Raw genomic sequence first — 25,182 nt, forward strand, 5'->3', positions numbered from 1 at the left:
GCTTTGGATTCTGTGTCCCCCCCCTCCCCTCCCCCCGCCCTGCTCCTACCCCACTTGTGCTCTCTCTCTCTCTCTCAAAAAATAAACATTAAAAGGAATTTAAAAAAAGATTTATGCTGCTTATAGTCTTCCTGAAATGAAATTCCAAACAGCCTAGATCCCAAACATTACACTCTAGTAGAAAAAAAAAGTGGAAATGATCAAACATTGACCGTAGTGATTTGATTTTTACTTCAATCATCTGGTTTTTAGAAGAAACCAATTCTTACCACCATTATATTTAGCACTGTTCTAGAGATATGACAAAAACAATTGGATAAGATCTATAAAAATTAGAAAAAAAGAGAAAAGTTATCATTATTATCTGGGGACGCAAATTTTATCTGGTAAATGAAAAGAATTCCCCGAAAATCTATTGAGAAACAGTAAGAGAACTGAGTGAGTTGGCTGAGTTAAACATGACATACAGAATTTAATAACAGTAATAATAATATGCAAAAATAGCAAAAACAAAGATAAAATAACCTAGAAATAAACTTAAACGGTGCAAGATCTAAATGAGAACATTTTAAAAATACTCTCAAGGGCTATGACAGAAGTTTGAACAAATGGAAAAGCAAAACACATGCTCAAAGAATAAGACTCTGCATAAAGATGCCAATTCTCTATATGTTAACCTAAAATTTAATGTAAACCCAGCAAGTAACGACAGGGTTTTCTGGGCATATATGTGAAGAGGGGGGGAGCTGGACAAGAGGATCTGAAAGTTCCCATGGAAAAATTAACAAAGATAAAGAGTAGGACAGTTGGGGGAAAAGATTCATGAGAAGAGATTAGGTATGTAAGAGTGTGCGAGTTACTGTACCTAAAGACACAGATGCATGCAACAAGATTGAAAATCAAAAATAGGCCCCTCCAGAACCATATTATGTGCTAAAAGCGACACTTTAGATTAGTGTGGAAAAGATGAATTCTTGTATTAAGGTCATAAGGATAATTTGTCAGCTATCTGGGTGGGGGGAAGATACTGGATTGATATGTTACACCTGACAGCAGGATAAATTTCAGATGAATCAAAGATTTTAATTTAAACAATATGAACTACAACAACCCCCCCCCGGGAGACACCATGGAGAATTTTTTTTTTTTTTTTAAATAGCTTCAGAGTGAAGAAGGTCCTTGTAAGTGTAGCACACAACTCGGAAATAGCGTCTCACACCATGATATTTACTTTCTTGCTCAAGAAGCTTGGGGACGCCTGCCTTCTGTGATGAATTCTAAAGTCCCTTCTCTGATTCTCACAGACTCTCAATAATCTGGACCAATCCAGCCTTGACTTAACTGCTTTCCCAAATAAATGCTAATCAAACCATGCTTCTCCCATCCTCTACCCAGAACTGACTCTCATTTCCTTTTTTCCTATACGACGTATTGATTAACCTCTCCCTTCTCTGTCGGTTTGTGATGCTCTTGTTCATTGAAGCTTTTAATTGACATAATTGTAGAGTCACATGCGGGTGTGATGCTTATTGATTAAATAGTAATAATAACAACAGTAGAATACTGTTGACAGATATAAAATCCCTTACATCTAAGGAGCAGAAAGACGTTGAAGAGCCATAAGCAGGGGAACGACAACGTCAGATGCGCAAACTGGACACTATGGCTATGGATTGGAGGGAGATGAACTGGAGACACGTGGTTGAGTCTAGGAGGTTTTTGCAGATATCCAGGTGAGAAATGATGAGGGCTTTTTACTGATGACCTTGATGGAGGCAGATCTGAAGGAAGTCAAGGAGGAAGAACCAACAGGCTTGGCAGGTGACTTGGTCACTCCTGTGCCACCTCCCACCCTCGTGGCCACTTTCTACTCTAGCCATTGCAGCAGCCACAGATTCACACAGAGGTGGCCTGAGATTGCCCTTGCCTCGGCGGCTTAAGACATCCCTTCCTTTCTGTTCTCAGTGCTACGCCCACAGGAACCCGCCTGGCACTCATGTGTGCAGAGCCCAGAGGTGAGGGAGTTAAGGGGCAAACTTGACAACCAAAGGTGAAACCGGAGGATCCATGCACCCCTTGTTTTTTCCCCAAGCAGAAAAAAAAAAATTAGGGTGAATTCTACACTGTCCTCGAGAGTCCTGGCAGGCTTGAGTCTTGGTTTCCAAGGGAGTGACCGATGTGAGGACATACCCTTGTACTGGCCTTCCTTCCTTCCCCATTTCTCTCTCCAGTACCTCACGCCTATTCCCTGGGATGGCTGTCCACATTCCCACACCCAAGCCCTTCACCCTTGCCTCAGGCTCTGCTTTCTGGAGGATGACAGGCTAAGTAGGTGGCTAACTGCACATGGCTTGGGGGGTCAGAGAACGAAAGCGGGCAGGGATGACTCCAGAGTTTCTTGTTTGGGTGACTAAACAGTATCACACTCACTGAGAGTGGAATACAGGGTTTCCCTGTGTGTGGTACAGGTAGGAAGTAGGGACAGATGCCCATCGTAGTGCCTGGCACATTGTAGGTGTTCAAAGCACGCTGAAGTTTCTCATGCTAGTGGAGAAGAGAAGCATATGTCATTAGTACTCTGTATATGTATCTGTTATTAAGTATGTACTGAAGTTTAGGCTGGGTTTTGGCCACAGAGCTGTGACGGGTGCTAAGATCAAAAGAGGAGATTATGCAGGGCGCCTGGGCGGCTCAGTTGGTGAAGTGTCCGACTCCTGGTTTTGGCTCAGGTCATGATCTCACGGTTCGTGAGTTCGAGCTGCACATTGGGCTCCGTGCTGTCAGTGCAGAGCCTGCTTGGGATTCTCTCTCTCTCCCTCTCCCTCTGGCCCTCCTCCGCTTGTACTCTCTCTCTCTCAAGATAAATAAATAAACTAAAAAAAAAAAAGAGATTATGTCCTATCATCTAGAGAATTACATTTTAGTTAAAAATATAAGACATATACCACCATGAAATAATTTGGAGGATTTAAGAAGCAACACACATTAGCAAGTAAATACATATATACACACACACACACATACACACATATGTATATGTATATATAGGTATATAATCCACACCAAGTAATAATTACTGGAGAAATAAAGATTAGCAGTAATCAAAGTTGGTTGAGGTTAACCTTACCATGTTAGATTAGATCACTTTTCTTAATTGCACATAGTTTTTACTAATAGCAACCAGAGAATGCCATAGTTAGGTCTGACATTCTATCATCAACAAAGTTTCCTCGGTCTCCTATTGAAATTGAGAACTTTCTTTTGTACATATGCTGATTTCTTTCCACCAAGTCTCATCCAAGAGGTGAGTTTATTTCAAAAAATGGAAGTGAGCGTTTAAGACGGCAGGTGACGGGGCGCCTGGGTGGCTCAGTCAGTTAAGCGACCGACTTTGGCTCAGGTCATGATCTTGCAGTTCGTGAGTTCGAGCCCCACATCAGGCTCTGTGCTGATAACTTGAAGCCTGGAGCCTGCTTCAGAATCTGCTTCAGATTCTGTGTCTGCCCCTCTCCCACTCACACTCTGTCTCTCTCTCTCTCTCTCAAAAATAAAATAAACATTAAAAAAAAAAGACTCTGCAGGTGGCAAAGGGGCAGCCATCTTTACTGTAAATTCATAGCAGAGTCACTTCCTCTTTAATGCAAAAGGTGATGAGTATATGAATGTTGGTACAATTCCATTGTGTTTCCACTTTGTCCAATGAAACGCTGAGCCGTTTTTACAAATCTTTACTCATCGTGCAGCTGAGTAGGCTTTGGCCAAATCTCTTTCATTTAACCATGAATATCTTCATGAGCTTAGGGTCAGAGAAAAGATGGTCTGTGCACGAGTTTATAGCCGGTTCATCCCCCACCTGTCCCATTCATTCCTGGCTGCTTTCCTAGAAGACCAATGCAAGTGTCATGTGGGATAAGATCAGACTTCCTACTAAATTCCCACCAAACCACATTTACTGGTTCTACCCTGTCTGTGACACTCATTAGTCGCTCATAAGAGGGAACGGAGGTAGTTTGTTAAGCGTGTTCTGCAAAACCAATTCGAGCTAAGACCGTCACAGTTTCCAGGCTTGATTATTTATTCTATCACTTTTCCAGGCATTTACATCTTTCGTATTTGGGGGCGCCTGGGTGGCTCAGTTGGTTGAACATCCGACTTTGGCTCAGGTCATGATCTCACGGTTCGTGGGTTCATGCCCCACGTCGGGCTCTGTGCTAATAGTCTGGAGCCCGGATTCTGCTTCGGATTCTGTCTCCCTCTCTCTCTGCCCCTGCCCCACGGGCGCTCTGTCTCTCTCGTTCTCAAAAATAAACATTTAAAAAAATCTTTAGTGTTTGGAGGTGAGTTTTACCTTCTTGTTGCATTTCAGGAGATCAAGCATCTGTTTTACCAGCTTCTAGAGAAGACGGCTCTGAAGATCCAAGGCACTTGGCATTGGCTTTTGGCTCCCTAGCCCTCAGCCTCCATCTAGCCACCTCTTTTTACGAATATGCTCACACTAACATCTACACCGTGCCCCATGCTTTGGGAAGAGAACCTGCACATGGTGCTAAATGGTCAGCCATGCCCTTCTCTTAGTTTCTATCCCCCTTGCTGTTAAAAGTATTTGTCCTTCTATTTCCAGCCATTAGAGGGCAAGGCTGCTGCAGCTAACAGATTTTAAGGCTTGTTTTGGGAGAGCCCGAGCAAAGCAAGCGTTTTTCCAATTATGCACCATCTAACTCAATTTACATTTATTAGAGAAACTGCCAGCTATTTCATGTTAATATTGACATTTTCATAAGTACTTGCAATTAGAATTTAAGCTGAGAGTCCAATAAATCTCTCAGATGTTTTACACTTTTACTTTTCCTGTCTGTCTTCAAACTTTGCAAAATATTTTTCAGGACGCATTTGGAGGTCATCCCGCCTTTGGGGAATTTGTGCTGTGTATGTAACACGGTTGGGCAGAGAAAAAATATTACAATTTGGCAAAGCAAATTGAGGACAACTACAGTGGTGCGCCGGGTTCTGCAAAACAAATGCAAGGTATGAAATTCAAAATTTTAACGCAGATCAGTTGAGCCATTAACTTGGCACTTTATATAAAACTTCACCCCGTAAGTTCTTTGAATAGCAAATGCCCTGACTACATTTGGGGAACATTATTCGAAAGGACATTTCCTGACTGCATTTAAAGTGTAGTTGTATTTACCCATGTCTTTTCATTTAGTATGTATATGTATTTGTATACGACACATGTCTCTTTGATGAGGTGGCAATACAGAGGTCCTCATGCTCAAGGATTTTATTTGCCAAAGTGCTCGCTCTCTGTTTTACTGCCTGAAGCAGGGCTCTAGAAAGTGAGATGTTAAAGGCACCTATCATAGACTCTTTGGTTTCTGTATAATAAATAGGACCCACTTCAATTTAGAAGGAAGCCCGGTAACACAGGTACAAGTATTCGTTAACACAGCAAACCTCGCACTACATCATCAAACTTCTTTAACGACATTTATCTGCACGGGCCAAATAAAAGCCTTACAAGCAGAAACGTTTCTGAGGGGAAGGCAAGTACAGCTTTTTCCAAAGGGGCGGAGGATACGGGAGGTAAGACTCCAGAAGATACTCAGGCGGTGCGTCTCTTGGTGAGAGCAGCGCCTGCTAACACAGCCAGTCACGGATGTGCTGTTATCCTTCGTACTTCTCCACCTTCGCTACGTGTTGCCATCACTTCCGGAGCTTGTAACAAATCCCAAAGCCCAGGCTGCACTCCAGATCAACCAGACCAGAATCTCTGGGTGTAGGAGACAGGCATCAGTAGTTCTGGAATCAGGTCATTCCAATGAGCGGCCAGGCTGGAAACTGTCACCTTTGTGAATATGAGCCAACTGGCCCAGCAGGGGCGCAGAGCTGAGCCCCCAGCGAAGAGACAGCTGCAGGGTCCGAGGGCTCACAGGGAGGGGCGGGGTGAGGAGCAGAGGATCTCAGCTGACAGGTGGCCAGCGGATGCACCTGGCTGTGCCCTGGCGGCCCTGGGGTTTGATGCTCCTGTTGGGACCTTCCTTCAGGAGTGCATGTTGCTTCCCCTGCTCAGGGCCATCTGGAGAACTGCTTTACAGCCCCAAAGCTCCTCGCCTCCCTAAACCCTCTGCTCCAGCCAAGCTGGGCGGGTCACTAAAGAGCAAGCCTCAGGCTCTCAGGCTTTTGCACACACTCAGTTCCTATGGCCCTCTTGACCCGTACCCCTGCCTTAATCTATATCCGTCCTTAAAGATGGAGCTCCCACCTCGGCTAAGAAGCCTCCCCCAATGACCCCAACTCTCCCAGATTTCCTTCCTCACCTGGATTCTCAGACTGTGTCTCCATCATTATTTTGCTAATTAAACGTGTCCCAGCCATTGACAATTTCTGTGCTGCTGCACTGAGCTATGACCTCTCTCCTTGTTGGTGGTGAGCTTTTCAAGTTTGGTTCTTCCGTTGCTAGCTGGGCTGTTAACAACTGGGACAGTGGGGTGTTTTACACTTGTTTGTAAATGCTCCCCCATCACCACCCCTGCCCCAAACTGGAGCTGCTCCTTGTGTATGGTCAATGCTCCATAAACACTTGTTTCTTCATTTATCTCCCACTTGGATCTCTGCATTTAGCCTTGAACTAACTGGTCTATGCACATATTTGGAGTCCTTCTGTATTTCGTTAGCTAATTTTTTTCAAAATGTAAAAGTTTCAGGATCCCATGTACATATGCCTCCCGTGCTTTAAATCCTGAGTGTCTCCCCAGTGCTCTTTAACAGGGCCTGACCTCTGCCTGCCCACATTACCGGACTCAGCTTTTTCTGTCCTCCTTCTGATCTCTCTGCTCCAGCCTCCCTCGTTCTCCCCCTCGGCTTACTGTGCTCCCTCCTGCCACCGGAACTTTGCACATGCTGTTCCCTACATCTGGATGTTCTTCCTTCTCCTCTTTCCCTTCAGATCTTACTTCAACCATCACGTCTCTGACCTCCCACTTGCCAACTGCCTCATCCTATGCCTGGACAGTGCCCTGTCTCTGCACTGTAGGATGTGATACAGTTACTATCTCACATGCATTTGTGCAGTGGGGATTACTGCCTGTCTCGCTTATAGGACTCTGAGCTCCATGAGGATAGACATTGAGTCTATTTTTGCTCTATGTTTTATCTCCAGTTTCTATTATCGTGCCTGACATACAGAAAGGACTACCGGTGTTTATTGAATAAATGAATGATGACTGGATGGATGCGTCATTAGTGTTAAGGAGAAAACCCAAAATGGAGGACTGTACTCTTGGTTTTGAAGACCAGAAGCAGGGTAGCCGTAGTTTGGTGCCATGCCACAGTGGAAAACAGATGAGGGCCCCCACCTATGGACGGGACAGGTCAAGTGCCTGTCATGCTCACATCGCCTCCAGTCTCTTTAGGACCTGCAGTCCTAGGTGACGCTGTGGCAGGCAGAATAGTGGGCCTTGAAGATGTCCACACCCTAATTCCTGGTACCCGTGAATACGGTATCTTATGTGGCAAAAGGGATCCTGCTGGTGTGATGAAGGTTACAGTCCTTGAGACCGAGAATATTCCGGATTATCTGGGTGAGTGCGATCTAATCACACGAACCCTCCAAGTGTAGATCCCTCCTCAGCTGGGTTAAAGGGATGAGATGGAAGAAGGAGGAGAGATCTGTAGCAGGTAAGGGGCTCAAGTCACTAGGTGCTTTGGAAAAGGGGACCACATTTCAAGGAACGTAGACGCCTCTAGACAATGGGAATGGTGCTCACGGGAGCACCAGGAAGAAAATGGGATCTCAATCCTGGCAGCACAGGGCATGGATTCTGCCTTCCCCGAATGAACGAGGAAAGGGGTCTTCGCTTTGAACCCCCAAAATGGAAGGCGGCTTTGCTGACACCTTGGTGTTCTGTGCTACACTTCTCACCTACACAAATGCAACGGCAGAAATTTCTGTCGTCGAAGCCACTACGCGCGCGGTCGACCGTCACAGCGGCAACGGGAAGCTAACACAGGCCCTGCGCGTACGGGATGCTCCATCCTGTCCCACCCGTCTGCCTACCCCCTCGACCAGAGCAGAGAGGGGACGTGTCTCAGGGGCAGCCAAACACGACCGATGAGGCAGCTGGACAGACTGACCAACTGGACAAATCAGGGTCACTCAGGGCCTTGAATGTGAGCCAAAGAGAAATACCGGGCACCACTGTGGGAGCAGCGGACGAGGCCACTGAAGAAGGCGAGAGGAGGGCGAGTGGCTGAAGCGTGTCAAGGACAGAATCGCAGAATAGGGAGCTGGGGACCCCTGGGCGGCCCGGTGCCAACGTAATTTGGTGGCCAGACCTGGCTCCGATTCCGAGCCACGTCTGGTGTCCCGCCTTGACGCTGGGCTTCACTCTGCTCCCCGTCCTCCTCATGGGCTGTGCTCTGCGTGGCATGTTCTGGTCTTTGCCGGCAGTTGTGGTCCTTCTGTCCTCATTCCTGGACACGTCCTCATCATTGTCCCCACGTTTCTGCTCCCCCGGCCCCTGTAACCTGAGGTAACCTGAGGGGATCTGAGCTCCTTGTAACTCACAGGGCCTAATACGACTTCCTCACATTTGGAGTTTGACCCTATCCGTGCAGCCTGTCTGGGCTCCCCTTTGGAGCCCATAAAAGGGGGTCGAGGGGTGGGACCTAATACCTACACGCAGAGGTGTAGGAGGATGCTGGAAGGTGAATGAGCAAATGTGAGGAGGGCACACTAACCTGCGACCCACCAGTTGCAAGGCTGTGGCTATTTGGTGGCATCCTGACCAGTGGCTGGAGATTCTCCGTTCTTCCCTCACAAGGCACCTAGCCAGCCTTTTCTCCGAGACCCCTTCTTGTTTTCGACTCTCCTGCCCCTCCCCCTCCTGTGCCATCATCTTCTCTGTTTGCCAGAAGCTTCCGGGGCCGCTCTGGGTGCTGGTAAACCCCAGAAGTGGTCTTTGGTTCTAGCGATGCCCGTGACCACTTTTGACAAATGGATTCCAAAAATGCTCCTCTCAAGTCAGGGCTCTTTCATCCTCCGCACCTCTGCGCGGCACGAGGGAGCATTTAGGCCCTGGCTCACCTTTTCTCCCCACTCCTTGGAAGCCGACAGTGTGCTGTTTCCGTGACTTTACAGCCCTGTGCCTACAGCTGCTTAGGTTTCCAAGCAAATAAACAGGGACAAATATATGCCAGTGGGCCGGGATCAAAACGCGCCTCCAGCTGCTGGGAACACAGAGAGAAGCAGTTTCCTTAGAAACAAATTCCCAGGGGAAGGGGCCTGGTGGGGCCATGTGAGATCTTGGCGGAGGTGGACCTCACGCTTCAGGACATGGCCCAGCGTGGCCTGGGCTACAGGGGAACAGCAGCTCCTGTCCGTAGGAGCAATAGTCTCTACAGGTCACATGCAGCCAGTGGGTGAAAGCATTAATGCCGAAACCATTTCTGGAAACTCTTAGCTTTCAGAGTACTTCTGTGTAGAATGTCTCACTTATTCTCCCAACAACTCTGTGATACAGGCAAGGGAGGTAAAATATCCCCATCGTACAGATGAGAAAAGTAAGGTTCACGGAGGCTAACTCACTGGCTGGGTCACCCAGCTAGGTAGGCTGTTGTCTCAGCCTGCAATCATAAGCCAAATCTGTACTAGTCGGAGACAGAGTATTACTTTTTTACTTTCTAAAATTCGGAAAACATAGATATTTACTGAAATACCGAAAGAGCAGACCATCCAAATCCCATATTTGTTTTCTGTCTTTAAGAAGATGACGCTTAATAAAGACGGAGGCAAAGCCCGAGGTTTCGATCACAAGACAGCCTCAGCTGGTCAGGGCAGAGTGGAAATTTCCAGAAATGAGTATTTCATATATACATTTCCAAAGCTAAAGGACGTTTAGAGTCCAAAACTTTCAAGCAGATTAAAATGCATAGCTCTCTGCAAAACCTTTGCTGACGCTGGCCAGTTTTCAGACTTCTCCAGAATCCAACGGGGCCAACATGATTCACTGAATTCTTTATGAATTAAGAAGCTGTAAATTATGCATCTTTTTTTTTTTCTAAACATGCATTACTTTCCACGCTTTACAGCCAAGGCGAATAAACAGTATCACAGAGGCGTTTTCTCCCTGGGAACATCTCCTTCTCTCCCTGTTCTTCAAATGGAGGGTCGTCTAGTGGAAGGGTCCTCCGGTGAACGTGCAGTAAGCTTGGGTAAGGAGGCCAACCTGACATTTTTTGGAGTTTGAAACTGCAAAGTGGGATCCCTGCAGAACATTCGACCATGAACCTTTCTACAGCCAAGTTTTAGGCAAACAGCAGGCAGAAATGGCACACGTATACATAACGAACGGAGTGGAAATGCCAGGGCAAGAAATCCATTTGCAGGGAAATTCAGCAACTGGAAAAGGGAGTGGCTTCTGCAGGCATGAGATGCTCTCCCTCGCTTGTAAATCACAACAGTTGCTTTTCATTAGCGGCCATTCATTCTTTCATTAGCTACGTTCTGGGTGCCAGGGACCTCCCTGCCCTGGAAATAAAAGGAGCCTGGACTCCAGCTGGAGAGGAGTCTCATGTGCTGGGATGTATCCAAGTGTGCCTGGGCTCAGCTCTGTCCCACCTTATGAGTCTAAAAGCAAAAGAGAAAGGAGGAACCTGTGCGTTGGGCAGCCCAGTGTCTGGGTCTGGACAAAGAGATATGAGCCGAAGGGAATGGCCTTTTCATGGCGTGGCTGCTCTATGTTGAATTTGTATCCGTTCTAGCAAGAACATTTTTTTAATGTTCATTTATTTTTGAAAGAGAGAGTGAGACAGAGAGTGAGCAGGGGAGGGCCAGAGAGAGGGAGACACAGAATCGGAAGCAGGCTCCAGGCTCTGAGCTGTCAGCACAGAGCCCGACGCGGGGTTCGAACCACGAACCATGAGAACATGACCTGAGCCGAAGTCGGACGCCCAACCGACTGAGCCACCCAGGTGCCCCAAGCAAGAAGTTATTTTAAAATTATTTTTGTGTGTGTGAATACAAGGGAAGCATGGTTTGGAAAGACATAGAAACTTCTAGAAAATCTAACTGCTTCCAGAAAATATGGGAAATAGCTATAAGATGCTAGAAAATTTGGGAAGAAAGAAAAGGTTATAACAGCTGTTGTCTTTGTAAAGATGCGTCAGACAAAATGATTTTGCTCAGAAAGCACAGAACTTGGCCCAGCCCAGTCCTCTTCTTCCTTTAACATGCAGGAAGTAAAACATAAGGTCCAAATGATCAAATGATACAATTGTGGAGTTGGGGGCCCGGCTTCTCCTTCTGGTGGGGCCTCTGACCCACCCTCAGACCCAGACCCCGTTCCTACCCCCTGTGAAACAAGAGTCTCCCCATGACCTCCAGGGACCCTGCAAATCCTATGATCCCTTTATCCTTTTCCATTTTCTTCCAAACCAGCATCACAAGATGATATTATTTCACGCCCCCCCTCCCCCCCCCGCCCCAACCGGGGCAGGCTCAGAGGCCCTGGCCCTCTCTCAGCTGTATGCTAAGCAGCTCTGTGAGGCTCGGGGCCAGGAGCAGAACTGCCTGAGTTTTGGCAACTGGATAAAGCAAGTGACTTTGGAGTGCTGAGATCTGGAATAATGTGGGTACATCAGTGGACCCATTTGGGGCCAGCTCCCATGACTCCGCGTGCGTGCAGTGTTCAGGGAGAGGTCTCGTCACACGGCCACGCCTGCCTCCTTCTCGGGTGTGGGTGCACCCTGTGCGTCCCCTCCAGGGACAGCGGTCTCCTCACAGCTGCCCTACACCCCACTGAGACACAACACCCTCTTTTGAGTCAAACAACTGACCACCCAGGCTTGCCAAAATGAGGGCAGGCTCTGAAAGGGGACAGTTTTATTTCAAGGGTTTAATGGGTCCAAGGAGATGAAATGAAAAGTTTCAGCTATTAAAAAAAGGGGGGGGGGGATAGACCATCTTCTTCCAAATAAACAAACTATCCTTTGAACAAGAAAAGAGTCTTCTAACTGGGTCAGGCTGGGGCCAGGTCACGAAGGAGTCACATGTCCCGTGGGGCCCCCTCTCTATTCCTTGCTACCCTGATTTCTCCCTCTGCTGCTTTGGGGAGCCCAGTGCTCTCCTGCTGGGGCCCTGCCAAGGAATGACATGAGCTCATCGGACACAGGCCCTTCCCAGGACACAGAGCTTCCATTTGGAAAGGAGGCCCCTGCAAATCTCTAAGGGTAGAATTCCAGGCGGGGAAAGTTCCCCAGAATCTCTCAAATCACACCATAAAGGCAGCATAAGATTAGCTTCGACTACCAACTTTCAACACTTTATGGGTTTGTTTGTTTTTTTTAAATCTAAACCATGATTTTTTTTTTTTTCTCTCCTGTTTACAACCTCTCTGGCAAATGATTACAACTTAACTGTGTGAATACGTGCAGACTACGTTATGTGCAATGATTCATAGGATGGCAAAAACGTGACAGGGTAGAAAAACCTAGAGAATTGCTCTCAGCTTCCATATTAATAATGTGTTTGTTATTTAGTAAGTAGAATGCTATTTAGGCCTCCAGTATTTCAGCCCCTCTTCTGCGTGCCAGGGACACAGATGGAACTTTGATCCTATCTGGTCCTCAAAGAGCTTATAGGCTGTTGGAGGGCAGAAGTTAAGACATTATATCACCCAGAGAAATGGTATCACCAGCACGGAACTTTCTGAGAGCACAGGAAGAACATCAAGACCTCCCTGTACAGCTGTATAGCCTGTGCACTGCATAACTGTGGGGTCACCATCCCACAAACTCCATTCTCAATAGAGCCCTGTGGAAACTTTGAGTGGGAAGAGCCTGTGAGACTTGCAGGGATTGGCCAGATACAGGTCTAGCGCAGGAGGGAGGCCCTGACTGCTAGAAAGGTGGGAGAAGCCTGCTGAGGGTGTTTGCAGGCTGATGGTATGACACATCCCTGCTGGGAGAAGGGCTCAGCCTTCCCATGGAGACTCCAGAGAAAGAGCACTGAGGAAGGTGGGTTTGACTTGGGGTCATTCGGGTTACTTCCCAGCTCACTTAGAGAAACTGGCGTCACTCATGGGGCTTTCTACGATCTGTTCTCTCCCACCCTTACCTCTCCGAATTTTCCTCCTGCCACTTTCCTGTCCCCACGCCCCACTCTCCACCAGCCACACCGTTCTCCCCGCTGATCTCTGAATGAACCACACGTGTGCCCACTGCAGGCCTTTGTCCGGATGCCCCTCCAGGTGGAGCTGTGTGCCCCTCGCTGACCAACTTACCGACTTCCATCTTCTACTCTGACAGTCCCTCCGATGCCATGTCCTCACTGTCTTCCTCACCCCCTCACTGACATCCCAGCCGGTCCCCGCCCCCTCTGGCATTCTGGATCCCCAAGGCTGCCCCTCCACTTCCATGTTTTTCCAAAATCACTTTTCACCTTCTGACGGACTGCGACTTTAGCTATTACCTACATTAACGTTTGAAGAGCGGGATTCATAAAACTCACTTCCAGATCTTTGGTTTTTCAAGATCATCAGCTATAACTTGGTTCTAACTTTCTTAGTATCAGGATCGGGTCAGGAACCGTAATATTCTTTGATTAAATTGAATATGCCCCATCATTTTCAAAAGAACATATAAATGGTAACCAAGAGCCAACGCAAACCACAATAATCCAAATAGACATTACTCCTCTAATGAGACCGGGAAATCAAAGAGACCCCATGAAAGCAAAGGCTGTTTCTTTCTCCCCTTGGCTTCTTTTCCTGCTTCTCTTCTTGCTGGGATCTGCACCCTACCCTGCACATGCCTTACCTTAACTATGCCCCCTTTCTAAGGGATAGAGAGATAATGATATCTTTGGAGTTTTCCAGCACAACAGATGATATCTAAGGAATGACCGGGCAGAGGTATCATGTGCCTGTTCCAGACCACAGACACTAGATATCTGCACGCCAAGACCCCTGGCTTCAGGGAACGAGCGACTTATGAAGGACGTGTGGACCCTGTCTTGTTCTGACCCGCTCCTGTATGTTTGAGAGGACACACACCCGACCCTAGTCACCAATAAAAACCGCAGATCCCAAGCAAAGGCCAGACTCCCTCTTCTCGTTTCCAAATCTCCTGGACACTCCATTTCTATCTCTTTCGGTATATATCTTCAGTCAACCCTGCTTTTGCCTCCTGCTGGGTTGGGTATGATTTCCATCCTGTGTGAAGCCAAGGAGCCTCCTGGCTGATTCTGTGGGACTGTCCCCCCACTCTGGGTCCTCAGACCCGGCCCGCCTGCATCGCTAGTAAGTGGTTCTATCCTCTGAAGATGTACTTGTCACTGAATAAAAAATATATAGCCATGGTCATAACATGCAGTTTCAAGGAAAAGATGAGAGTTTCTGCCACTAAATTTTTTTTTTAAAGTAAAAGCCATTTTAAAAATATTTCACTAAAGCATTAGGTGGTTGAGTAAATCCTGAATGGTAACCGGGCTTAGTTTCTGGTCTTGGCCCATCTATGAACGCGTTGTTTCACAGCAGATAAGACACAACTCCATTTTCTCAACTCTGCTTGTGGATTGTAACACGTGAAAGTGACATCACGCAAAATACTCCCATCCTCCAAACACGAACTTTCATTACACTTTTAAAAATTAAATGAGGAAAGAGAAGCTTGGGCATTGGCTGGAATTGTGGGTAATGACACTTCAGCTCTAAGGATGCTCTGTGGCCTTGACAGCAGGGGGCACAGGCTCTGGGTCACTCTCCCACCCTGGGAACAGACTTGTACTGACCCCTCATTACTCTCTTCTCCTTCTGCTGTGCCCAACGGCCCAGGATGGGTCTGGGTGACCCCAACAGGCTCCCTGAGACACGCAGACCAGGATTTCCCCTTCTTTACCACCCGATCTCGGCTGCCCGACAAGCTTTTGTTGATCTAGGTCACAAACAGGTGACAAATGCACTCTAACTCTGTTGCTGGCCCTCCCTTTTTGTTCCCAACTCTGCCCTATGGAAACAATTACTGGGGTCACAATTAACATCCCCATGGAGCTGAGGGTCCCCAAACAAGGTCCAGAAAGAGCAGTTTTTGCTGAGACAGCCTAATTCTGTTGTGCTCTGGTGGGCAAGAACCCGGACTTGACATTGGATGACCTGTAAACAGTCACGGTTGTGCCCACATCCTTTAAGGAACCACAGGGTCTCATCTGAAGACACCCCTCTCTCATAGGACTGCCACGGGAGTCACGTTGTGCCCTTCAAGAGAGATTCCAAACACGTCTAAATGACAGTACCACCCATCAGGTTTCCCTAGGGATTCCCCTGGGATTTAGCGCGAAAGACAAACCAGGAAAAACCAGACTAGAAAGTCATTTGAGAAGATGCTCATCAGGATCTGGGTCATCTGGGACAATCAGCTTTTCACGGGCAAAACTTCCTCCCTGAGGAAGGTGCCACAGAAGTGCCACGGGACAGCCAGGGTGGGGAGGGAGAGCTCCCCGGCCTCCAGGGGCTCGCCCAGGGCGGGGTGGGCCACTCTTAGATGCCACAGGACTTACCAGGTAGCGTTCCTCCTGCCTCATGCTGGGGGTGCGGATCATGTGGTTCTGTTCCCCTCTCCAGTCTCCAAATCGACGGAAAAAATAGTTAGATAAAAACCGGTTGACGGGGTCTCTAATGATGTTGATGTAGACGGGCTGGTCTCCTCCAAACCTAACACATGCACACAAACATGGAGCTGGTTACGACCCATCACTTCTGGAGGACAACGAAGCCCACTTAGACTCCGTTTCCCCTCTAGCTCATATATTGTCATTAGAGGACCCAGTCTGCTAAGGTACCAGTGAAGAATTCAATCAGTGAGCAGGGGTTCCTGATCGGCACTTTATTATGTGTGGGAAATGTCTGTGCGGGGACCTGCTGGGGCTGAGAGGGCTATTCCTGGCCAGCACCAGGCAAACAACTGGATTTGTCAGCAGGGAGGTGTGGACATGGTCTCGTTTTCTCCCTGGGCTGTGGGTTCCTGAGGGTGGGGGCACGCGGTGGTGGGTTTTGTATTCCCAGCGTCTGGCACAGACACACTGGCAGGTGGCTGCCCCTCATGGAACGTGTGATCAATCCCGATTGCCTCGCTGGGTGAGATGGTGCTTCTTCTATGTTCTGATTCCAACAGTCTCAGGGCAGGTGCTCTGCAGGAAGTGGGTGACATTAGCCAACGTTTATTAAACACACTCAACATTTATTAAATCACCTTCTTGTAAGCCTTTCGTGAACACCTCACAGAAGACTCACAACGTCTCCATGGAGTAGGAACCACAACCGTCCCCATCGGCACCTGGGGCAGGGAGGGGGTGAGTAATTTGTGGCTGAGCCGGGATGTGAACCCAGGCAGGTCTGGCTCCAGAATCTGTGCTCTGAACCATGGAAAGAAGATTCCAGAGTTGAGAAAAGTAATAACGTAAGGGGGCATTATGAGCACAACAAAAATCTATGTAATTATCCTTAAATGGAGGCAGGTGGTTTTAGATAAAAATAAAACGAGTATCTAGGTGTTTCATTTTAATGCCTTCCACAAAGGTATTGGGTAAATGCTCTGAACGCTGGCCTGAGGGCAAGGCCTCCCTGAGGCAAAACGATCAGGTTGGCTGAGTTTTTCTTAAGGCTTCTCCCCTTTTTCTTTGACCGGCCTGCACACAATGGCCCTGGGGAGCCTGGGAGAACACTCCAGGCTCTGGGCACAGGTCTCGCTCTGGGGACCTTCTGGGGACCCGCAGGCAGACCCTCAGGGTCCTTTTACCCTGTGACCCTGTGGCCTTCTGATGAGGATGCCTGGACATTCCATCAGGGGTCAGAAGGAGCACAGAGAAAACAAACTGACGAGACCCCGTCTCACGACTCCCCGGCTGGCAGACTCTGTGACCTTGCAAAAGCCAGCCCAGAATCACAGTCACATCCTTCAGCAGTTCTGCCCCATCCCGTGTCCGTCCTTCTGTCCGGCACTGTCCGTGTAGGTCTGCCTCTCCCGTCAGCCTACGCTCCTGGAGCCGGCAACGATGCCACTTAGCACAGTGTGAGCCACACAGTAGGTGCTCAGCCAGTGAAGACTTGAATGCCTGGGTGTATGCTTCTAAGTTTACAGGCTTCTGCTGATATCACAGGCCTCTGCTATAGATGAAAGTCGACATACCAGGTCACCCATCCTTTGTCGTGTATTAACTCACATAAGGTCCTAGGTCTATTTGTATTTTTATCTAAAAAATTTTTTTAACATTTATTCATTTGTGAGGGACAGAGAGAGACAGAGTGCAAGCAGGGGAGGGGCAGAGAGAGAGGGAGACACAGAATCCGAAGCAGGCTCCAGGCTCCGAGCTGTCAGCACAGAGCCCAATATGGGGTTCGAACCCACGAACCCTGAGATCATGACCTGGGTCAAAGTCAGACGCTTAACTGACCGAGCCACGCAGGGGCCCCCATCTATTTGCATTTTTAACGAGAAGCTTCAGAAAGAGGAATCCAAAGGTACGAAAAGAAATGACTGTCTAGTGGTGGACTTTCAGGCACCAGGCTGCATGAATGATATTCTGGACTCCTTGACCACTCCCCACGGGAAAGTTAACCAGGGTTAGCCGTGCCAGTACGAGTCTTGTATGGACACAAGGTGACGTTCACGCAGCTGGAGGCGCATGGGAACCAACTCATCTCACAAGTCAGCTGTGCCAAACCAGCTCACCCCTATTGTCCTGGAGGTATCTTCCTCTTTTTAATTAAATTGAGTTTCGTACCTACGATAAGCAGCAACTAAAGTAATAAAGCTACGGGTTAGGAAGACGAAGCATGCGTCCCAGATGTGAATGCCGGGAGGCCCTCCGCAATCGCATCACGCTTTCCAGAAACCTCAACTGTAGTCTGTCTTCATGTGAAGAATGACTGTTACCGCGAATTAGCAGAAGTGCCCAATCCTGTGAAGCAAGGCACGGCTTCCCACTGTGAGAGGGCCCTCAGTCTGGCCGCTGCCATCTCCCCCCGAAGGCTGCAGACTGACAAGGCTTCTTGGACGTGGGTGACGTGCTCTGAGTTGCACGCGGCAGCCCAATGCAAGGTTTCCAGGATAACTTTCCAAAACAGAAGTTTTAGATGGTTTAGGAATTTATTAAGTATCAGATAATATAATAGCCACTCTCTCGAAATTTCTAACTGTAGAGAGACATCTGATAGAGATCTCCCCCATTCCAGAAGTCAACAGTAATAATGGTTTCAGGCTGCCAGCCCGCTCCTTTGTCTAGGACAGAGCTCCCCCCCAAACTGGTAAAACTGGGGTGGCACGTCAGTTACACCAAAGAGGCCAGAATACCACCCACGCTTCCCAGGGAAACAAGTTTCCCCCCCTCAACCCATCCTCTCTCGAGATGAGTTTCTCCTTCTCCTGCAATGTTTGGTCCTAATCAGAATTCCTGGTCACCCTTAGAAGGTCTCCCAGTCTCCTGAATGTAGGGCTGCTGATCTGTGCCAGAAACAGAAGGCTTTGCACGCCCACCCAATCTCAGGCCACGCAACACTCTGCCTTACGTTTTCAACCCTGAAGAGAAGACTTCCAGAGCCTCCCGGTGAAGTCCATCCTATTGGCCAACCTGACCCCTGAGGTCTTTGGTATACCAGCCAAAATTCCCAGTCTTCTTTTATCCAGACTTCCTTTTGTTCATCCCCTCAACATAAAGAATTAGCTTCTCTTTTTGTTTGTGGCCGGTGTTTTTGTTTGTTTGTTTGTTTTCGTTGGTTTGTTTGTTTTTACAACTTTTAGCCTCTTCAGCTTCAATTTTAAATCCTGTAAATTCTTTTGTGCATGTTTCTTCTTGAAAATTCCTTTGGCAGTTGTCTTCAGACTTATTTCCTTTTATTTTTTAATCTGTACTACTAATTTGGCCTTTATGAAGCTCTAAAAAATTGTGCTGACCACAACTGAGGAAAGGCTCTGCATTGTGCAAACATCCTAGAGCAGAGGAGGTGGGCCATATTTTGTTTTTCACTTAACAACCCACGCTCTTGTCCCTTGGTCACCACAACAGCTACTGCATATGTGAAGCTCTCTTTTAAGTCATCCTAAAATAGCAGGCGTTTCCACTCTTTGACTTCTGTTCATACACCATATGTATCAACTCTTCAATCACCCCCTGTGGGTCTCCTTCCGACCCACTGCAAATTTACCATATTCTTTTCATTTTTGTGTTTTGATGAGAAGATGAAGACCCAAGGCAGAATGTAATTCTCGAGAAATGATAACTGCATGGCTCTCACTTTTTTTCCATGAATTCCTAAATATCTCATTCTGAGGATGTTCTTCCGTATCTGCCCCCCACTGCTGCCTTAATCAGTCAACCCGCAGCATTAGCCACCTCCCCAATAGCTACGCAAAGCAAAGCAGGTGGGCAAGAATTTTAGGCATACTTTCATCAACTTGCTGGTGATATTCTGCCTAGAATATTACTGCACATAGTAAACAGCAAGACTTATGACCCCAGTTGTTCTGGGGAATTAAGATTGTGTTGTCCTCCCGTTATGGTAGAATTTGCTAGGGCTGGGAACATTTTTTTGAAAGTATGTCTTCTTTTTTTTGTGTTTGTTTAAATTATGGTAAAATATACATAACGGAAACATTTTATGTATACAGCCATCTCCAGAACATTCTCCTCATCCCAAACCCGAGCTCTGTGTGACCCTCCACTTGGCCGCTGGCAATTTCCATTCTACTGAAAGTGTATCTTCTTCTCACCTCTGGCCTAAAAGTAGGGGTTATCCCCTGTGCTGTTACCTAACATTCAAAGATGGTAAGTACCCCGTGGCTAGAAGCCCGGCTTTGATCCCTGGGGAAGAGACACTTTGAAGTGACAGAAAGGCCATCATGGAAAAGGCTGTGATTGTTTGGGGGGCAGGCTGAGGAGCTGCCCACAGGAGGAGGGAGGGAGGGACGCTTATTTGCTGGTCCTTCGTTGGAATGGGGCCAAAGGGCCACCGAGTATCCTCCCAAACCCGAGACGGGGGCACTTTGGTCCCCGCCACCAGGGAGAGGACGTCACTTCACGAAACACAAGCAGAGAAGACTGAGCCTCCTCGGCTCTGTGGCGTGTCCTGAGGGAAGAGAGGGGGATGCTGAGTGGGGACAAATGTGGGTGAAGGGAGGGCCGGCTGGGACACTGGAGTGAGGGCTCCTGCTTGGAGCCAAGGGGACTCCACGAGAGGGAAGGTTGTTTGTAGCAGGCAGTGAGGCGGGCTCAGGGAAAAGTCCCGAGGACACTAATCTCCGACGGGCCAACAAAGCACGTGGGCTTATGTGTCCCCTGACCAGCGCCATCCGCTCAGGGGAAGGGGAAAGTGAGAAGAGAGCGCCATTTTCCCAAGATTAGTCCAGCGGTGTTCCAACAGGATGAAATCAAGCTTCAGGAGGGAAAGACAGCGTTCAGCAGCTGTTGATCTCGGCTGTTACCCGGAAGCCCTCTTCACAGGTGGAGCTTCCTGTCACCGTTACAAAAGATTTGCAGGGCACGGCCTGAAAGTGGGTGGTTTTGCCAATGACAGCGAAAACCAAGTCAACATTCAGAAACAAGCTGTGGAAACCAGACGGAATTGTGGAATTAGTAAGGCTGGATTTGTTTTGTTAAATAGTGCCATCAGAGGGCAGCCTTTGTTCACGCCAGTAATTAAGGCTTCTTTAAGGGAAGGGAGAAAGTGTCCAAAACGCTGCTCCTCGAACATCACACCCTGCCTGCTTCTTGAGTGATTGATTTATTTTTAAATATTTTGCTTTTGTGAGTTAGTGTTGGCGTGGGAGCCAGCATCTGCGATAAATAAGGAAACAGAAGAAGTGAAGGAGGGCGAGGGAGTCATGAATGAGAAATGAAGAATCCCGTGAAAAAAGGGCTCTGAGACGTGGTAGTTTGAAATGGTTTAGCGTACTGATCTAGCCTGTAATTCGCTTGGACTATTCTGACAGCACCTTGCTCTGACACGTAACTTCCTCATGTCTTCCCTGCAAGACACAAGTTGGGAGTTGAGTGGCGGTGGGGGGCGGGGGGCACAGGTTGGAAAGTTACTGCCCCCTCAAGCCCCCCAAAACCCTTGCAAACAAACAGTGGGGGCAAGGGAAGATGAATTGAATTGTCTGTCACGGTCTTTCAGCGTGTGGATCTAAGCCGCACCTGAGGAGATGCCGTTCATGCGGAAAGGCTGACATTTGTCAAAAATTATCATTCTCTCGGTTAGTTCAACAACCGGGAATGGACACATTAGATGGCAGTACACAAATAGTAAAAGTCCTCCTAAATCATCACAACAAAGAAGGGCATCTTTTAGGCCAAGATCATTTTTGACTCAATTCTCCAGGTAGTCCAGTTGGAAGACATGTGTCCGGACCAAATGTTTAAGCGGTTCAAAAACCGTATGAGGGAGCGGTCTAGTGGAAACCCTCACAGATCCCAACTGGCCTGAAATTTCTGCTGAGTTTGGAGTGTTTATCTCCTCTGGCGGGAAGCCTTCCCCGAAGCAACGATGGAAACATCAGTTTGGTCTGATAACTACTGCTTTCTATGGTTGAATTAATAAAACTGGGTATCGTGAAATGGTCCTTTTAGGTCTAAAAATAGGGAACAGAAGGAACAGAGCAAGATTCCTAGATGATTAATAAATGAAGCAGCTCGGCTATCTAATCACCAAGAGCTCACAGGAGAGGATCTATATTTCAAGATAAGGATGCCATAGTTAATGGGGAAAAAAAAGAAATAAAGGCAATTCGTCCTGGGATAATGCCGTACGCTTCAGAAGTTCAGAACATTTGCGTGCACGAGGTGTGGGGAGAGAGGTGACTTCCATTCTTATGTTCTGCTCACCAGGAAGTGTCTTGCTGCATGTTAAGAATGTCAGGAAGACTAGAAACGAAATATCAACAAAGAATATTAAGCTGCACTATCAATTTTTCTCTTAATGACCTCATTATCTTGAAACGAGCCAACCATACGGCTGTCAGCAACGATCGTGGTAGGTTTCTTAAGAGTAGCTCAATTATCTCTTTGCCTTACAATTCAAAATATGGAAGTCATTTTTTAAAAGCACGGGAAAGCCCTCTTAACAAGTTCCCACTTAGTTGTTTTTCTGTTAATTGTATACTGGGGGGCTTGCTCTGTATGCCCGTATATATGGAGGTCTTGTACCTGGGCACCCCTCTTCCCCTCCCCACCCCGCCGCCTTGTGCGTGTGGGGTGGCAGGAGAGGACATGATCGCTTCCGCAGATAGCGTGGGCTTTTTAAAAGCAGCAGAGCTGCTCAGGCCAGTCTCTCTTTTTTCCTGCTTAGAACTCTTGACTGCCAGCCATTTTTGCTGTGCTCACCCTTGGGGCTCCCATCTACGGATTCCTCTTGGTCCCTCTCTTTGTCCGGTTTTAGCTCATGCTGGTCCCTGTGCCGCCAGTGCCCTTCCCTTTTGTCTAACGCTGACCTGTCCCTCATATCCCAGAGGCAAGGGCTCCTGTTCTGGAAGGCCCTCCCACTCTTCCTCCCTCAGGGAGGGAGGGTCCCGCCTCCCCTGTGGGAGAGACTGCCACTCTCTCTCCTAAAGCCCATCACACTTTGCTGCCAATCCTTCCTCGATGGAAGAAGAACAGACGCTTGCCCTAAAGCAGCGAAAGCATTTCTAGTTCATTGTGGAAGCCCCGGTCCTCCAGCAGTGAACAGGACATAGAGGGTGCCCGGCAAAACACGTGTTTGACTGAACAAAATGGAATGGAAGGTGGAGAAGTCAGCACGAGCCGGGCCCTCTCCTCAAGGTATCTCGGGAGACACCGCGAGGCTGCTCGGGAACTCGGCCGTCGGCTCAGAAAGAGGCTTCGACGGCAATGCCTCTTGAGTGCCAACTGGCAACACTGTACAGGTGTCTTTCAGCAGCGGCAGAACGATGTGCTCGCTTCGGCAGCACATATGCTAAAACTAGAGGCGGCAGAACGCTCTCACAAACCACTTCGACGAGAAACTACAAAGGTAGTTTGTAGTTACCCTAGGGCCGAATGGTTGCCAGAGACATAGGAACGCGTCATTTCTAATACACAAATAGACACACAACCTGGATGGAAAAAAAAATCACAAGTTATGCAGGGATGCCAGATGAGAATTAATAGGAAAGTACGAGGCAAAAAAGATTATTGGCATATACCACAGGAAAGATTACTTAGAACAATCTCCTCCGTAAGGAAAACAGGAGTACGTGTTTCAGTCTTGCTCAAGTATAAATTGCTACACTTTGTTAAGAATGATCTATTTTGGGGGCGCCTGAGTGGCTCAGTCAATTAGGTGGTCTGCCTCTTGGTTTTAGCTCAGGTCATGATCTTGCAGTTCGTGAGTTCAAGCCCTGCACCGGTGTGGAGACTGCTTGGGATTCTCTCTCTCTCTCTCTCTCTCTCTCTCTCTCTCTGCCCCTCCCCACTTGCGCTCTCTCTCTTTCTCAAAATTAATTTTAAAAAACTTAAAAAATATGTTAAAAAAAAGAATGATCTGGGGCGCCTGGGTGGCTTGGTCGGTTAAGCGTCCGACTTCGGCTCAGGTCATGATCTCACGGTCCATGAGTTTGAGCCCCGCGTCGGGCTCTGTGCTGACAGCTCAGAGCCCGGAGCCTGTTTCAGATTCTGTGTCTCCCTCTCTCTAACCCTCCCCCGTTCATGCTCTGTCTCTCTCTGTCTCAAAAATAAATAAACGTTAAAAAAATTAAAAAAAAAAAGAATGATCTATTTTGGTACATGTTTTTTTAAGCGTGCATAAGCAAGTCAGTATATATCTGGATTTATCTTATTTAAGATAAAATTATTTCCCCGTAAAAATATAAACTCCACTTTGCACGTATGTAATATCCTCCCCTCAAAAAAGTTGAAGGGCTTTCCTTCATTCCTGTGTTTGGAGCATCCCTACAAGGCAGGAGTGGGCAGAAACTGTTCCTATTTCATAGATGGGAAAACAGAGACCTCCCATCCCCACCCAGAGGTGAAACTGCTAGCCCAGAGTCATGGTCATTGGGAAGGTCTGACAGCCAGAGGTCCTGGCGGCCAGGCCAACACTGGTTTCTGGCGACGTGTGTCTTCTCAAAGGTGTTTATCAATTTTTTTCTTCCATGATTAAATTAATCAAGACTAAACTCTTGGACATGTATGTATGTATGTTGCGTTTATTGTTTTTTAAATGTTTATTTTTGAGAGAGAGCATGAGTGGGGGAGGGGAAGAGAGAGGGGGAACAGAGGATCTTAGCGGGCTCTGCGCTGACAGCAGAGAGCCTGCTGTGGGACTCAAACTCACAAACTGTGAGATCATGACCTGGGCCAAAGTCAGATGCTCAACCAACTGAGCCACCCAGGTGCCTGTTGGACATGTATTTAGTAGTAGAGGCCATGGTAAGACGTGGTTACCATGCTGTGCTCAGTTCTGCTGACCCAATTAAGGTACTGGCTTTGGCTTATCATTAGAACTTTACACTGGCCTGGGTCAAGTATTAAAATCTGTTGCATTGCAATTTGTTTTGGTTGTAAAAACCTGACCCCTGAAGCAAGAAGAGTTAAATCAAAGGTTAGAGGACATCAGGGGTGACACGGAAGGAAGCTCACCAGAAAAGCAAGGCGCGGGGGTGGGCGTGCTCTGCTCTTTGCAAGTCGTAAAATGCAATGCCTGATAGCTAACATGACCTCGTTGTCTAGTTACGTCCCGTTATGTGTTCTCGGCCGCTGGAAGTGAGAGGCAGGGCACATACCCCAGACAATCCAGTACCAGGCCACTCTACAAATGTGGTGGGAAACACGCTCAGGCTACTGGGTCACGGAGGCTGATCGGCAGTGTCCTATATGCCTATTCACCATCCAAGGGAACTCTGGGTAGCAGGGAGGCGGGGAAATCGCAGGGAGAGCTTACTTTTAAATATAAGGCAGCGCCTGCTCTTTGCCGCTAGGTAACTTGCTACATAACTTGCTCTGCTGAATCTCACTTGATTTGCACAGGGCCTGGTGCATGGCAGGGCCTGGTGCAACAGCCCTTTGAAGGCTAAAAGCTCCCACCCCCTAGACAGGTAGGCATCCCATGGCAGGGAAGCTGAACCAGGCAGCTCAGGTGTGAACTCGGAAGCAGCTAACACTCAGGCAGAGCCCTGTCTTTCCCTGAGCGCCAGCCT

General features: G+C 47.9%; 1 protein-coding gene across 4 annotated transcripts in view; it reads right to left on the reverse strand.

The window, feature by feature from the left end:
* Positions 1-25,182, reverse strand: part of UST (uronyl 2-sulfotransferase) — a 315,627-nt gene that overhangs the window by 102,286 nt on the left and 188,159 nt on the right. For all 4 annotated transcript variants that reach the window (XM_053904397.1, XM_019425021.2, XM_019425022.2 and 1 more), the window contains exon 5: positions 15,557-15,710. In XM_053904397.1, coding sequence (XP_053760372.1) covers positions 15,557-15,710 — 154 coding nt within the window. The remainder of the gene's footprint in view (positions 1-15,556; positions 15,711-25,182) is intronic.

Source organism: Panthera pardus, unplaced genomic scaffold (genome assembly GCF_024362965.1).
Source record: "Panthera pardus isolate Hobbes unplaced genomic scaffold, ASM2436296v1 HiC_scaffold_17, whole genome shotgun sequence".
NCBI classification, from domain to species: Eukaryota; Metazoa; Chordata; class Mammalia; order Carnivora; family Felidae; genus Panthera; species Panthera pardus.